This window comes from Mixophyes fleayi, chromosome 10, assembly GCF_038048845.1.
Source record: "Mixophyes fleayi isolate aMixFle1 chromosome 10, aMixFle1.hap1, whole genome shotgun sequence".
NCBI lineage: Eukaryota > Metazoa > Chordata > Amphibia > Anura > Limnodynastidae > Mixophyes > Mixophyes fleayi.
Window position 1 is genome coordinate 22694871 of NC_134411.1, and position 16309 is coordinate 22711179.

A 16309-nucleotide genomic window follows, 5' to 3' on the forward strand; every position below is an offset into this window, starting at 1 on the left:
TCCATATTTGTAGGCAAAAGCATGTACAAGATCGTTATACCTAACTATATAAAATATGCTTGGGTTCCAGGGATAGACAACTACAAGTCCCAACATGCCCTACCAGATGCTTGCTGGATAGAGAGCCACAAAACTGCCTTCTTATGGTACTTTGATGATTTACTGACCAAAATTCTTTGTGTATATTCACTTTCTACATCAGTTCTGTACTTGTCTTGTATCAAGAAAGTTATGTCATATAGATATATTGAGCATGTTTCTGGTCTGCAATTAGCCTCATGTGATGTAAATATTTGTTTCCATTGTTATGTGTAAGGCTGGGTACACAATACAGGTTTATCACCCAAATATCAGGCCAATGATACGATAAACGACCCTTCAGTCCAATATCGCATTAGTGTGTACGCTCCAACAATGAACGATTATCTTTCCAAAGCTCATCCTATCATTTTGAATTGATTTTATAAACGGACTAAAAATCTCGTTCAGCATTGGAACTAGGTTGTTCCTATTCTGCAGTGTGTAAGCGCTCAGGACCAGTAGTGTAGGCAGATCTCCATAGAGTCACAATCATTTCAGCCGATGGTTATGACAGATGAAGAGCACAGATCTGAAGGTAAATTCTGTAAAAGGTGTATCGTGTGTACACAAGAATCTGCATACTATCGGGACTCTCAGTCGTTGGTAAAATCCTTAACGATATCGCATCTGGAGAAATATTCTGTAGTGTGTTCCCAGCCTAAGCCTTGACAAAGATCTTAGATCGACCAAAATGAGTCTTGGATAACAATGAATGTTGATGTATTTATGACTATGTGCCATGGATACTTTCTTAACCCCCAGACTTCAGATTCGAGTTCTCTTACTCACAAGTGTGAGTATGTTATTTTACATACCTGTATGTCGTCTTTGGTGCCTTTTCAGCTGATCGGAGCGAGAAAATCTCCTCTCACAGTCCTTGAAATCACACTGATATGGTTTCTCACCTTAGGAGACAAGATGCATAATAGCTTGTGATTAATGTGTAATCCTGGGATGGAGAGCCCTTTCCCCAATTTCACAAGCAGCTTAGTCCCTGTTTCATTGCATGGAACATAGTGTTTTATGTAGAGACCTCTTTGATACATCGGTAATTGTGTAACAAGTGGGTGTTATTGGCAGTATCTGCATTGGCAGAATGTAATGTTTGTACTCATCAGCCAGACACTCATTAGTGGTAATTTAGGAACAGAAAATATGGAAACCTTCACTTCTTTTATATTTACCTAAAAGGATGATGCGCCTTTATTTTCAGGCTCTCTGACGCACCAGAAGATGTACATGGTTGAGTTTACTTTACAACAACCCCTTTCAATAATTTCACCTTTTCAGTTTAGCAAGGTCAAATTGCGTCCCATTGATAGATTAGGGACGAGGTAGGACTTCCGGCATCCCTGCCCAGCTGGAGAATTCAAACTGACAGTTTCGCCTTAATCCTTTGGTTCTAGATGCATGATTGGCCAGTAGTGGAAGTAGGGAGCAATCTGCATGATTTATCCCATAATTTCTCAGGTGAAGTTTAATCCTTCAGTCTTTGGTATTGATGGATAATGCTGGTTACTGTAAACTAGCTGTGAAAAGACAACTAGATTCTCTTGTAAGAGGCCTCTGTCTGCAATATGGAAGACTGAAAATAAAGACCACCTCCTAAACCCCATTTACAGCATAGGCAAACTGAAGGGGGGGTTTCCTAGTGCCTGGAAACCCCCTCCAAGCCTGGGGCACTGTATAATTGAGGTGGCTGGACCCTGCCCCCACTTCACACGGCTCTGCTTGTGAAGGGAGAGCTGTGTGCACCTAACAGTAGTGCACGCAGCATTGCCCATGTATATTATGGGGATAGGGAGAGTTGGCAGCCAAGCACTGTCTAAAATTACGGCCACGCCCCCATGCATGCTGGTCACGCCCACTGGTGGCGTGGTGTGGAAACCCCCCTCTACAAATCCTTTGTTTGCCCCTGTACAGGGACTAGAACATAAGATGCACCCCCTATTTATCTCCACACAACGTGTCCAGATGAATAAACAGAACAGATCGTGTACATGAACATTTAGCAAGGTGGACTTTAACCACCAGAAGACCAGGGAGAGCTATATTATGAATATTGTGTTACCTGTGTGCTTTCTACTGTGCATCTGCAGATGGGACAGTTTAAAGTATCTCTTGTTACATCCAGGGTACGCGCACATGAAAGGCCGTTTTTCATTGGTTTCTGTTGCTGACCTGACGATGGTGGGGGTCACCCCAGGAACACGTCTAACATCCTGCAAGAACAATAGTATATGTTTAAATGTACATCGTTGCACTCCAAACAATCATATCACTTGTGAACGTAACAATTCTTTGTGTTTAATTCAGCAACAAACACTTAAATAAGAGCAATGCTTAGTGGTGATTCCATGTCTGGCGGTGTCATAGACGTACGTCACTAGGCTTGATGAAGCATACAAAACCCTTATTGATCTATACATTTGGTGTTCAGGTACAGACATGACACTGGATACATAATTGTATTGCTTAAGCAGGAAAAACTTATTTAATTCAGGGATGCCCCTGACCACTGTCTCTTCTGCCTAACTTCCACCCAACACAAAAAGTCAGTTTTTATACAGAAATTAGAAATATGTGAGTATGGGCTACCGGTTGGGTATTTGTTGCGAGATGCATGTTGAGTATAGTCATGTGTAGCTTGTCTATGAAGAGTTTACAGGATCCATGACTGATGGTCTATGTTGTAGAGTGCATTCCTCACTTACATATAATTACAGTTCTGGTGTAAAAAGGTTCAGCAGATCCATTTAGGGTTTTTTAGTTGTTTTAGCCATTCCCATACTTACTATGGCACATCCTGACATGATTCATTAAGGAACTTAGGCAAGAATTTGAGTAAGTTTTCTTACTTAAGTTTTCTGGACAAAACCATGTTGCAATGCAAGGGGTGCAAATTAGTTTACTATTTTGCACATAAGTTAATACTGGCTGTTTTTTCATGTAGCACACTATGATAGCTTATTTGTACACTGAAATTTAAAGTTGATATTTGTGTGCTACATGAAAAACAGCAAGTATTTTACCGTGCAAAATAATAAAGTAATTTACACCCCTTGAATTACAACATGGTTTTGTCCAGAAGATTTAAGTAAGAAAACTACTCAAATTCTTGCCTAAGTTCCTTAATGAAGCTGGCCCATAGCGGCAGCACGGTGGCTTAGTTGTTAGCACACCTGCCTCATAGCACTGAGGTCTTGAGTTAAATTCCTAATCTGTGTGTGTGTGTGTGTGTGTGTGTGTGTGTGTGTGTGTGTGTGTGAGAATTTAGAGTGTAAGCTCCCATGGGGCAGGAACCAATGTGAATGACAAGTATTCTCTCTGTTCAGCGCTGCGAAATTGGTGGCGCTATATATATAAATCGCCAATTGCAGGCCAAATTTAGCTAAAATCATAAGAGTTTTTAAATGTTAATAAATATATTTATATGTGGATTTATTTATTTTCTTGATTTAATATTAAAGGAATAATCATTTTAAGGTATATGAGTTTAAGCTTGTAGTAATATTAAAATGTTGCGATTGCAGGCAATTACGGGGTCACAGATTAATGGGTAACTACCCTGCCTGCTGTCTAATAGTGATTATCATGGCTGCATAAATATAATCTTCAGCATGAAGGTCAGCATTGGAAGAAAGAAATAAACTTTGCATAAACTGCGTTTATGTGGAGTAATTTATGAAAAATGGTGCAAAAGAAAAATGTTCTGTAACTCATAGCAACCAACCAGATGTTTGCTTCAGTTTCTAAGCTGCATTAGCCCAGTGTCAGACATTGACTGGCTAAGTTGCAACACCTCTGCATGTGCATCAGTTGTTATGAATGTGTAGAATATTATTAGTTGGTAATGAGGACATGAAATCTGAATGACAGTCCTACTCTACTGATGTTGTTTAGAATATGTTTCTGAGTTGTATTCTTATTTATGTACATTATCATTATCATATGGAAAGTGCATTGTAGCCATTGTATTATTATTATTATTATTATTATTATTATTATTATTATTATAAGTATTATTATACATATTGGACGAAGTGGAAATAGAAGTGGCGATATGGAAATGTATGTTTCGACCACTGATTATGCAGACAGGGCCTGATTCTTCATTGAATGCAAATTCCGATACCTGCCGTATTTTGCATTAAATTTCTCTACACATGCACAGAAACTAACTATACGCCAGAGAACGCAAGTATATTCAATTAATCTTCGAGTGCAAAGGACCCTCACTACAGCCTACGATGTCAGGAGCGGGATGGGGAGGGGACTGGGTGTATGCACGTAGTCAATGTACAGTGAGGGCGTGCCAAGCGGGAGCGCACACAACATCATCCAAGTCAAGCATTGGGCATCTCAAAGGTACGTGATTTTCATTTTGCATCACTTGCACCAGCTACAGGTCTGTTGTAAGTGCCGATTACTAGCGATGACGGCTGTGTTTGTATGCTAGAACATGTGTTTGCAAATGTGAGCACCTGTAAAAATGTATTTTATGTACAGTAGATATTGATAACATCCTAATATAAATATTTTATGGGGGAGGGTAAACTTTTTTAAATACTTTGTCATTACTGACTATGGGCCTGATTCATTAAGGAACATAGGCAAGAAATTTCTTACTTAAGTCTCCTGGACAAAACCATGTTAAAATGCAAGGGGTGCAAATTAGTATTCTGTTTTGCACATAAGTTAAATACTGGCTGTTTTTTCATGTAGCACACACATATCAACTTTACATTTCAGTGTACAAATAAGCTATCAAGTATTTGTGTGTTACATGAAAAAACAGGGAGTATTTAACTTATGTGCAAAACAGAATACTAATTTGCACCCCTTGCATTGTAACATGGTTTTGTCCAGGAGAAATTTCTTGCCTAAGTTCTTTAATGAATCAGGCCCTATATTATTAACAGGTGACATTAACATATATATATTTTTTCTGTACGTTCTTTTGGGACGTTATATTCCACATATGCCTTGGACGTATCCTGCAGTGTATTGTCTGTTAGAGCAGAGCGGACCTAGACCCGTATTCATCACCAGACGTATGTTCAGATCCGCTCCTGGTTGAATATGCCCAAATTATGTGTGCGCCTTAAGGAATCAGGGCCACAATGATATTACATTCACGCCTTTGTGTACACGAACAGGGAAGGTCGATGTTACAATGTAACATCAGCAGTGACAAGATGTCTTTGTGGGATCAGTTGTTTTGCTTGTTTGCAGTCTACCCATTTGTGATACAATGCTACAGATAATTATGTTCTGCAGATAGATGACTGCAGTGATTTTTGACAACAGACCTCTTTGTTTCCCAGTTCCTCGGATATAATTTTATCTTTATGATTTATGACACAAAATATCCATGTGGAAATCTCTACGTCTCACAGAATTGAAGCTGCAGAACTAAGTGATTTTATGACGCTGGAAATGTTATTATTTCCTTCAATTCTGGATGAAGTCACAAAAATTCTGATTTAAAAAAATAAATAAAAATTTGGGTTGGTCCATTGTTAAATATTTTGGAATGCAAGAGACTGCCTGAGCTATAGGTTTTATGTTAACTAGTGGGGTCAAGTAGTGTCCTTGAAAGGGCAGAGATGATCAGAGCTTAACCTTAAAGAGGAAGAGTCCACAAAATATATCTTGGAATATTATACAAAGTTTAACATAATTGGTATTCACAAGTAATTTGTTTGGGAGAAAGAATCATACTTGCCAACATTCTGAAGTCTCCCTCCAGGAGATCCTGGTGGGGGTATGGGCTGAGGGGGGTGGGGCTTGATGAATCGCATAGACGCATCATTTTACAGCGGGGGTGGGGCCAAAATTACGCAATTCCTTGAGAATCTGTCGCTCTAATTCTGCCCTCTTTGCTAGGAAGTGGGCAGATGTGGGAGTGTGCCCTACTCTCCCGGCAGTCCGGGAGACCTACCCGGAATTCAGGAGTCTCCCGGACATTCTGGGAGAGTTGGCAAGAATATTCTGAATATGTTGTGTCATTTTGAGGCTCCATCTCTTCAGCGTGCTGCCCAGCACCTTCCTTTTTACCATAAGGTGCTGTCTATGGTGCAAATTAGTCACCGACTAAAAGTTGTAGACTATATAACAAGTACATAGAAAAGGCTTTAAAAAAAGGGGCATTACATAGCAAAAATATTTATGTGCATAACTTTGAATGTATTTAGTAACAGTGGAATCATGTATGTATTATAGGCAGTTTGGAGCTTTTCAGCCAATATAAATTGAAAATTGTTCACCCCTTTTAGGTGACGGTGCAGCATTAAAGAGATTGACTCTTTTTTATTCACCTGCGAACTGCGTATAGTAAAAGCTCAAGATCTGACGCAGTCTTTAGGGTGAGAAGAGGGCATAATAGTGCTTTTTAATTTTAAAATCCTGGCATCCATGTCTCATTTCAGAGTTGCGTGCTCTCCCAGAATGTCCGGGAGACTCCGGAATTTTTGGGAGTTCTCCTGGACTCCTGGGAGTTCTCCTGGACCTCCCGCATATGGCCTGCTTTGTTGGTGAAGTGGGTGGGGCTAATTGTGTCATCCTGGCCCCACCCCCTGCTGCAATAGGCCAAAACTGGTCTAGCTTAGCAGATGGGCAGGAGCTACTTACGCTATTCACATGGCCACGCCCCCAGTACGCTGCATCAATATCTCCCCTCCCCGAGGGAAAATCTCCAAAATTGCCAAGTATGCATAATTTAAAGCCAACGTGCATTTTACCCCTATGCAATGATATATTATAGTCCCAGCTCCATGACATGCTTACTTGTATTCCTCTAAACACTCCGTGTGTGTGTATCCGGTACTGACCCCCACAGCTGTATAACATCGGGGCAGTGTGACTGTCATTTTCATAGGTTGTCCCATGACTGCAAATAGAAAAGCACCAAGTGAAACATATTTCTATATAATTTAATTTTCAAATAAAACATAGAAATAGGTGACATTGAGGTAGCCATGCAAAGCTATAATGATGGACTTTTATCACATAAATCTCTCCCAAATAATCTTCATCTACATTTTGAGACATTTTACCTCAGAAATTACTTCCTATAGCAGTGTTGGCTAACCTGTGACACTCCAGGTGTTGTGAAACTACAAGTCCCAGCATACCCTTCCAGCAATGAGATGCTATATATTGGCAAAGCGTGCTGGGACTTGTAGTTTCACAACACCTGGAGTGTCACAGGTTAGCCAACACTGTTCAATAGCATATTGTCGAAATGCAGAATCCTGTCATAGAATCTGGTGCTAAATCCTTCTCTTTTTAAATTGAAGATTATACACACATTGGAGTCAGCCATCTTGTCAGCTGAACCAACATTCAGCCAATGAATTCACTCGGAACGGTGAATCTTTAAGTAAAATCATATTTTATTTCATGCACACAGAATAAAAGTAATCATCAAAACCGACCCGTATAAGTAACTGAATAGTAAAAAGTTCAATTATATTTTTGGAACACACCATATATTTTACAGATGCGTAAGGCATATGTTTATGGCCACTGATACTAGACATACTGAACTGCGCATTTTAACTCTCAGCCAAACAAAGACAGATAAATATTTTGGCTTTATGTCTTGAAGATGAGGCCATGTCTAGTCCTGATTTTCCACAGATTCTGCAACTTTGGCCTAACGGAACAGAAAAAGAACTTTTATCTTTTCTTGTGAGGCCATAGATCATTCATATAGATTTTTCTTCCTTTATCCTTAAAACATGCTTAGGTCAAATATTTTTTTTTTGTTACTAAAAGCCTGTGAATGTTTTAGATATGCAGCCTGCCATTTATTACAAAGCTGCATCCTTTTATTATCCCTATTGTGTCCTATACATTAGCCATTCCCCACAGAAAAACTCCCATCCTCATCCTTTACATTCAGAGTTCGAATGATGGTCAAGGTTGACGCGTTTCCGCTCTGTAACGCTCAGTAAATGTGTATATACAGAGCTGTATTTAGAGTTAATGTTGCATTAGACGTTGCACAAGTTTTCTTTCTCCGTAATTTACTTTCACAATATTGCCTGGGCAGACTTTAGAAGGAGGAGTCTTTGCCTAACAGTCTTGGTGGATCTCTCTATATATATATATATATATATATATATATATAGGTTCCGAATTCAAAAAGAAAAATGCTTTATTTAAAAAAACAATTTCAAAAAATGAATTTCAATGTATCCTGCTATCACCGTCTTGGGATGGAGATAGCGAAAGGAGGACTGTGGCAGTAGTTGTACTGGAGCAATTCTTGATAAATAGGCGAATGTCTTCGCCAGTGGAAGCTACCATTGGCGATATCCTTTGATAGATAGGGAGAAGCCCTAACGCTGGCGAATACACCCATTTTTGACAGAGATAGGGCATTTATCTACTCAATAAATAGACCCCTGTGAGTGAATATGCCCTCAGTTAGTAATTCTGCACTTAAGAAAAATAGACAGTTGGAAAAATTGCTGATATATGGGGTCATGAGTTCGATTCCCGACCATGGCCTTATCTGTGTGGAGTTTGTATGTTCTCCCCGTGTTTGCGCGGGTTTCCTCCGGGTGCTCCGGTTTCCTCCCACAATCCAAAAACATACTGGTAGGTTAATTGGCTGCTATAAAATTGACCCTAGTCTCTGTCTGTCTGTGTGTGTGTGTGTGTGTATGTTAGGGAATTTAGACTGTAAGCTCCTATGGGGCAGGGACTGATGTGAGTGAGTTCTCTGTACAGCTCTGCGGAATTAGTGGCGCTATATAAATAGCTGACGATGATGATGATATATCTGGATCGTTCAGCGGTTGGCGACAACCAGATTGTAACTTGTGTGCCCAGTATAAATTCACGCAAGGTCACTGATGGTTTGAGCAGACATAGGTGCAAAGAGAGCCCACGTACAACACAATTAAAGGGGCGCCGGATTTCTCTTTGATTCAACATCTCACCACATTGCGTTTAGGTAGCAGTTCCAGCATTGACTGTTTAGTTAGTGAAGGCAGACACGGTACATAGCAACCTGACAATAGTCAAACGCAACTGCCCCCACACAATTTATAGTAAAATATACATTTTGGGAGGAGAACCTCTTTAAGTTTATAATTCACCGTCTGTTTTCTTTTAATCAGTTGATTATTACATTCCTTGTATACAGATGGGTCATGGTGGAGGATAGGGTCAATGACTTCTGTGGGAATGAATGGTTGTCATGAATAGCATCTTAAAGGGGTATTGAAACTTAAAACAGGGTCGGAGTTTGGTGATTTAAAATTGCCATATGTGCCGAAACGTAAACCGCAAGAAAAAAATTCCACCTGTTCACAAACATTAGACAATCAGTACAGATCATTAGGCAACTTAGGCTTTGGTCCAGGGCTCACTGAGGGTCCTGGATTACTGTAACATTTACAAATTTAGGGGGGTTATGGGGCCCAAACCAGTAAATTGTCTAGGGCCCCTTGGAGTCTTAATCCGGCTGTGTTCCAGATTATTTCCAATACTACTGATATTTTTTGCACAGTAAACACCAATCTAAGAGCAATTGTCATGATCAATCTCTGTCAACAAAGGCAGAAATAGTAGAAATGATTGAAGTCACTATAAAAAAAATCAATTTATCACACCACACATGTAAATGAGTGTCAGTTCAATTTTGGGTCTACTTTAGAATGTAAATATATTACATCTGCTACGTCCATCTCCAATTGATCTAGTGGGAGAACTTTTATATGTTCTGCAAATAATTATTTTCATATTAGAAAAAAAAAAACAATGTGTAAAAGCAATAAGTATTTAAAACTATACTTAGGTAGAATGTTACCTCTTCAGAGAACTACCCAAGTTCATCTGATTCCATGTCATACATTCCAGCTGTGAGGTCATTTGGTAGAGATTATCACTGTAACAAACAACACAAACAAAACAAAAAAAAAAACTTTAACTATTTAAAAGTAAAAAAAATAAATAGATGAAAAAGGCACAGTTAGCACTACTCAGTAACCTTTTCTGTGCATCAGATAGTTAGTTAATCCTTCTGTTCCTCTCCCACCTCCTCCCACAGTCACTGTAGCCCTGCCCACTGACTGAGAGTTGTGACTGAGAGTTGGAATCACTGAAATAGCTATTGTGGGGTTTTTTGTAATTACATTACTTTTTAGTTTAATTGTCATTTCACACATTGTAATATTGTTCTCATTATGGAGTCGATGTTTACAAAACAACATTTATAGGTTAAAATATAGAGTGATTGTGTTTTTGTCCTGAGCACAACATTAGTGTGTATGAGGATTTCCTTTAAATGAAAAACCGGAGGCTAATTAAACGAGGTTATGGAGCAACCTCCATCAATGTTTAAACATTTCTTGAATTCCTGGAGAATCCTTCGCCTTCAATGCTATGATTACAAGCAATGACAACAGAATCAAGTACTTGCTAGAAAATGATAGCTAGAATCTAAATTGGTTGCTATGGGCAACACCAACACTTTTTCTTTATAGAATGTTTGATAAATCCGCCACTAAAGCTGGTTACATTGACCAGTTTGCTCATTGCTGTTACACATTGTGCCAGATCACAGCCCAATCCAGTTGGATAGGACTGGGTCTGAAAGGCTGAACAATGAGGTTATTAGCCAATAGCCTCACACAATGATCTTCCTTGTGTGAGGTTATTGGCTAATTCTCAAGTAGAGGGAAGATCAGCCGTTTGTCCAGCTTAATGAAAGCAAGTGTTTGGTTACTAGGGGTTGCAAAACATTTGTGCTATTTATAATTTTGTTATTAAATAATCTAGGTAACTGTGTTCTATAATATAAGTGGCAGTGGCTTTGTTTGCAAGCCGCTTGTCTAATGTACAATGAAACCTGTCTGATGCAGACAACCAAATAATAGAAGTATCATTAATTGCAGTGTCTGGCCTGGCATTAAACTTGCACAATATCATTCATATCAATTCTGAAACGAACAGCTCTCCTGCAGTTTTCCCCCCTCATCCCGTGCTGGTCTGTACCACTACATTTAGCAATTCCACAAATTCTTCCTGTAACACTGGTGTAATTAATACCTTCAGGACCATTTTTTTTATTAGAAATACCAGCTTGGGGATCTTGCAGCAGGAGTTTCTTTTAAACTTGAATTGAGCTGACACATCATTTTTAACTTTAAATGTTTTCTTCGTGCCTGTTCTGCTGAGTTGTTTTCAACAAGCAATCTAATTTTTCTCCTGTTTGTCATTAATCTAAATCCTATTGCATATCACTGTGTTTCCCTGGAAGGCCGCTACCTTTGTTACTAACCAGTAACTGCCGAAACAGCACACACACGAACACAGATCCGTCTCTGGCTAATTAATTCCATTAACCTTTCCGATACCAGAGGGACTGTTAACGAAGCCCTATCATAAAGTTATATTTGTGTTTTTGGTTTCTGTGCTTTAAACTGCAGGTTCCTCTAATCAATGTTACCCAAAATGTCAAGTTAATGTTATTCTCACTGTCATTGAAATATAATCTCTATGGGCCTGATTCATTAAGGATCTTAACTTAAGAAACTTCTTATTTCAGTTTCCTGGACAAAACCATGTTACAATGCAAGGGGTGCAAATGAGTTTTCTGTTTTGCACATAAGTTAAATACTGATGTAGCACACAAATATCAACTTTAAATTTCAGTGTACAAATAAGCTATCAAGTATTTGTGTGCTACATGAAAAAACAGCCAGTATTTAACTTATGTGCAAAACAGAATACTAATTTGCACCCCTTGCATTGTAACATGGTTTTGTCCAGGAGACTGAAATAAGAAGTTTCTTAAGTTAAGATCCTTAATGAATCTATATGTTTTCCAAACCAGGCTACTGGATCATTTATGACTGTGTGGTGCATTGGAATGTATTGCATGTTGTTTTGTGTACTGTGAATATTTTATTTTGCTCAGTGCAGGACTAAAGGTTATTTTACTAAACTGCAAGTTTGAAAAAGTGGAGATGTTGCCTATAGCAACCAATCAGATTCTAGTTATGATTTATTTAGTACATTCTACAAAAGGACAGCTAGAATCTGATTGGTTGCTATAGGCAACATCTCCACTTTTTCAAACCTGCAGTTTAGTAAATATACCCCAAGTCTACACAATGTGATATTGTCACTAAGTTAGGTAGTTTATTGTATGACCATTGCACCTAGTTTTCCGCTCTTCTCCCTGCTGTGAGGTACTAAGGTAATAAAAAGTCAAATCGCTGACTACATCCAGATTGGACTCTCCCTTTATTCATACAAACATTTCATTTTTTTAATCAAATGTACAGCTCATTTGACTTTAATTTAGCTATTATTTGACTCACAAAAGTAAGGCTGGGTACACACTACAGAAAATTTCTCTCGATGCCATATCTTTAACGATTTTACAAAAAAAAAACAAAAGTCCCGATCAGCATCCTGATTCCTGTGTACACACTATACACGTTTTACAAGATTTACCGTCAGACCTGTGCTCTTCATCTGTCATAACCATCGGCTGAAAAGACTCTGCACGCTCCATAGAGATCTATGGACACTGCCGATCCTGAGTACATACACACTGCAGAATCGGAACCACATTGTTCCATCGCTGAACGAGATTTTTAGTCTGGTTTAAAAATCAAATGAAACGATACGATGAGCTTTGGAGCGATAATCGCTCATCGTTGGAGCGCACACACTAATGCGATATCGGGCCGAATTGTTGTTTATCATGTGATTGGCCCGATAATCGACTGAAAACCCTGTAGTGTGTACCCATCCTAAGGGGGCATCAGTGTTGCCTGGATTTTGTCATTTTAAATATATTTTGGTTTACTCAGCTGCACTTGTATTATTTTGTGCACCTAGAGGGTCTGCTTCAGAGTGGAACGTAAGCATAACTTGCAATTGAAAAAGTTGCACACTAGTGAATGAGTGCAGTATTCAGGACTGAAGATACGTACAGATGTGAATGAGTAGCAGATACATCCACCTGGCAAAAGACACACACCTCAGACACTTACATCCAAACTCTGAATAAAAACCTTTTATTTTATATTTTACGAAAGCAATTTCTGTGAAGTATCATTTAAACTCAAATGAACTAACAAATACAACAGGAAAAGCTTCCAGACATGAGTAAAAAAACGTTTTTTTATCTGTTTTTTTTTGCTACAATACGCTAATCTATGGTCAAGCAACTTCTAAAGTCTCAATAATCGTCTGTTAGATAATCCCAATAAGGGTTAGGGCGCACACTGGAGAAAAAATAGGGGTTACACCGTAATAAATTGGAGGGAGATAGAAGATGGAGAAACCTGATAATAGGCAGACTTTCTCGCTGCTGCAGACCAACAGTGGGCAGCTCAATCCCACTAATAGTAATAGGTAACACAAACAACAATAAATGAAGGTCGCGCTGCTAAAAAGGCAAATCAATATTGGCTAAATAAACACCACAGTTTGCGGAGGATCTCCTGTCGAGCAAAATGATTCAATTGACAAATTGCCAGGTAAATATAACACTGCATTTAATAAACTTGTCAGTAATCCACAATCAATTGGACTTAAGATAGTACTCCTAGGTCTATCAAATAAACCCTATAATAGGGTATACCTAATTAAGGACACTGTATTAAAAACACACATATAAAAACACACATATAAAAAAGTCTGTGAATCATTTAGTTCTAATTATAAGCGGTTTGCTAGTTCGGGTCTCCATCATCATCCACTACTTATACCTGTCCCCGACCATCCACTATTAAACCAGATTTCTGCAACTGGCTCCATATGCAATTACTTGAATGCGCCTTTACTGTACATTGTCAGTGGCGCACGCAGGGGGGGTTTCTGGTCCCCAGAAACCCCCCCTCCGCTAAAAAAGTGCCCTACATATCGGCACTGTACTATACAGCAGCCGCGGCGCTGTCTAAGAAGCGTCCGCGGCGGCGGTGGAGGAAACCCCCCCTGAAAAATCCTCTGTGCCCCCCTGATTGTCTACGATAGAACACCCCCTCTCTCCCCCCGTCACACCTCTACAGGCGTATGAAGTCTTAGGTGACAAAAAGTTGCCCTTCTGAATAGCCGCAGATGCGCATGTTGACTTTCTGAGCATTGGTGCAGTGCAAAAAAAATGATACCCATTAGAAGACAATGCACCGGTGTCCAAATTAGTTGGCTTCACATACTTTGTAGCTCATTTGAATATCTCATATATATAACAGGATTTCATTTGTGCTTCTGCACACAGTAGTGAGTAGATCATTATGCATGTGGAATACTTTGATTTATCATCATTCAGAGTAAAAAAAAACTCCATATTGCCATACAAAGCGGTCAGCACCAGTGTAAAACTTGGCAAATATGGCCCAAAAACTGGTGAATAACATCAGAGCAGAGAAAATTGTTTTGGAGCATGATACCTGGAAGTAACTGACTTCCAGAGGGTCTGGTTCTGTCCTAGACACACAACACTGTTCCCTCTTGTTTTGCAGCACAGTGAAAAGTGACAAGCCGTGGGGTTTGCGGGGGAGAACCTACGGCAATGACAAGTGCAGCTCTACTGACGTTCAGGTATTTGGCTATGTGCTGTGGATTCCTTCGCTGCAGTGTGAATAGATGTAAATGCAGGAATCATTGATCTCTATTATAAACGGATCATCAGGACGCCAAAAAAATGTTTTTCAAATTATATTATATGCCCTGTGCACTGCATGCTCTATATTTGGTCCATCTACCGTAGCATAAAAATGTCATTGTACAATATGCGGGCATCACGGTGGCTCAGTGGTTAGCACTTCTGCCTTACAGCGCTGGAGTCATGAGTTCAATTCCCAACCATGGCCTTATCTGTGAGGAGTTTGTATGTTCTCCCCATGTTTGAGTGGGTTTCCTCCCACACTCCATAAACATACTGGTAGGTTAATTGGCTGCTATCAAAATTGTCCCTAGTCTGTGTGTGTGTGTGTGTATGTTAGGGAATTTAGAGTGTAAGCTCCAATGGGGCAGGGACTGATGTGAATGAGTTCTCTGTACAGCGCTGTGGAATCAGTGGCGATATATAAATAAATGATGATGATGAATGATGAGCCATTTACTACAAGGATCAATGAGCGTAAAGTTTGCCCCTGTGCAAGCTGTGTTCACCATGTGCTACATGGTTTTTGCTAGTTAGGTTGAGGGGGATGTAAGTAAAAATGTAATTTTTGCTGCCTCTCTCCAATAAAGTGGATGGTGCTCTAATTCAGATTTTGAAAGGGCTCAAACAGAGATCCTGCACTTGAGATTAACTTGAGTTCCACTTCTGACCGCCACGTCACTTTCTGGTGGATTTTAAAATAAAGGTGATGGGCAGAGTTTTATTTCTAATTAAAAGTAGACCTTAGGTGAACATAATGTGATAACTCCAGAACTCGAGCCTGGTAGAAAATAATGTCAAAGATAACCCAAAGATTTTTATTATCATTGAAAGATAAACATTTATAAGGCTATCCAAATGGCATCCGGCCGTAGTCTCCTAGCCTTCCCTAAGCCTGTGCGACATCTATTAAACCAAAAGACCATGGGTTAAATTTAGTAAACTGTGGGTTTGAAAGAGTAGAGATGTTGCCTATAGCAACCAATCAGATTCTAGATGTCATTTATTTCGTACACTCTACAAAATGATAGCTACAATCTGATTGGTTGCTATTGGCAGGCCCGGCGCTCCCATTAGGCAAGGTTAGGCACTTGCCTAGGGCGCCGGGCTCTGGAATGAAAATTACTTTAAAACTGTGTGGCGACCGCTGACCATATCTGTCACGGCCGCCGCACAGCATTCAGATGCACGGGGGAGGTGGGAAGAGGCTATTGCTCACCACGGGGCCTCTCTGCTCCGTCTCCTCCCCTCCACTCACTAGTGTCAGTGAGTGGAGGGGAGGAGACGGAGCAGAGAGGCGGCGGTGGTGAGGTAAGGAAAGACGGGGTGAGGGGGGAGGAGGGAGGAGGGCACCGATTGTTACGGGGGGGGCTGGGGCGCCGATTTTGTAAAAATGCCTAGGGCGCCATGGAGGCTAGCACCGGCCCTGGCTATAGGCAACATCTCCACTTGTTCAAACCTGCAGTTTAGTAAATATACCCCCATGTGATTGTATGTAGCACCTTCCAAAAACTTCTGCAGATCTAATCGATACAATATAATTGGAGGAAATGATAAAAACATTTTAAAAAAATTATGGAGCTTGGT

At 39.8% G+C, this 16309-nt stretch overlaps 1 protein-coding gene across 3 annotated transcripts in view; it reads right to left on the reverse strand.

Annotated features, from left to right (window-relative positions):
* Positions 1 to 16309, reverse strand: part of WT1 (WT1 transcription factor) — a 45369-nt gene that overhangs the window by 4189 nt on the left and 24871 nt on the right. For 2 of the 3 annotated variants that reach the window (XM_075188048.1, XM_075188047.1), the window contains exons 4-7: positions 9908 to 9985; positions 6871 to 6973; positions 2153 to 2303; positions 897 to 986 (exon numbers count right to left, since the gene is read on the reverse strand). In XM_075188048.1, coding sequence (XP_075044149.1) covers positions 897 to 986; positions 2153 to 2303; positions 6871 to 6973; positions 9908 to 9985 — 422 coding nt within the window. The remainder of the gene's footprint in view (positions 1 to 896; positions 987 to 2152; positions 2304 to 6870; positions 6974 to 9907; positions 9986 to 16309) is intronic. The other variant, XM_075188049.1, reaches the window with a different exon arrangement.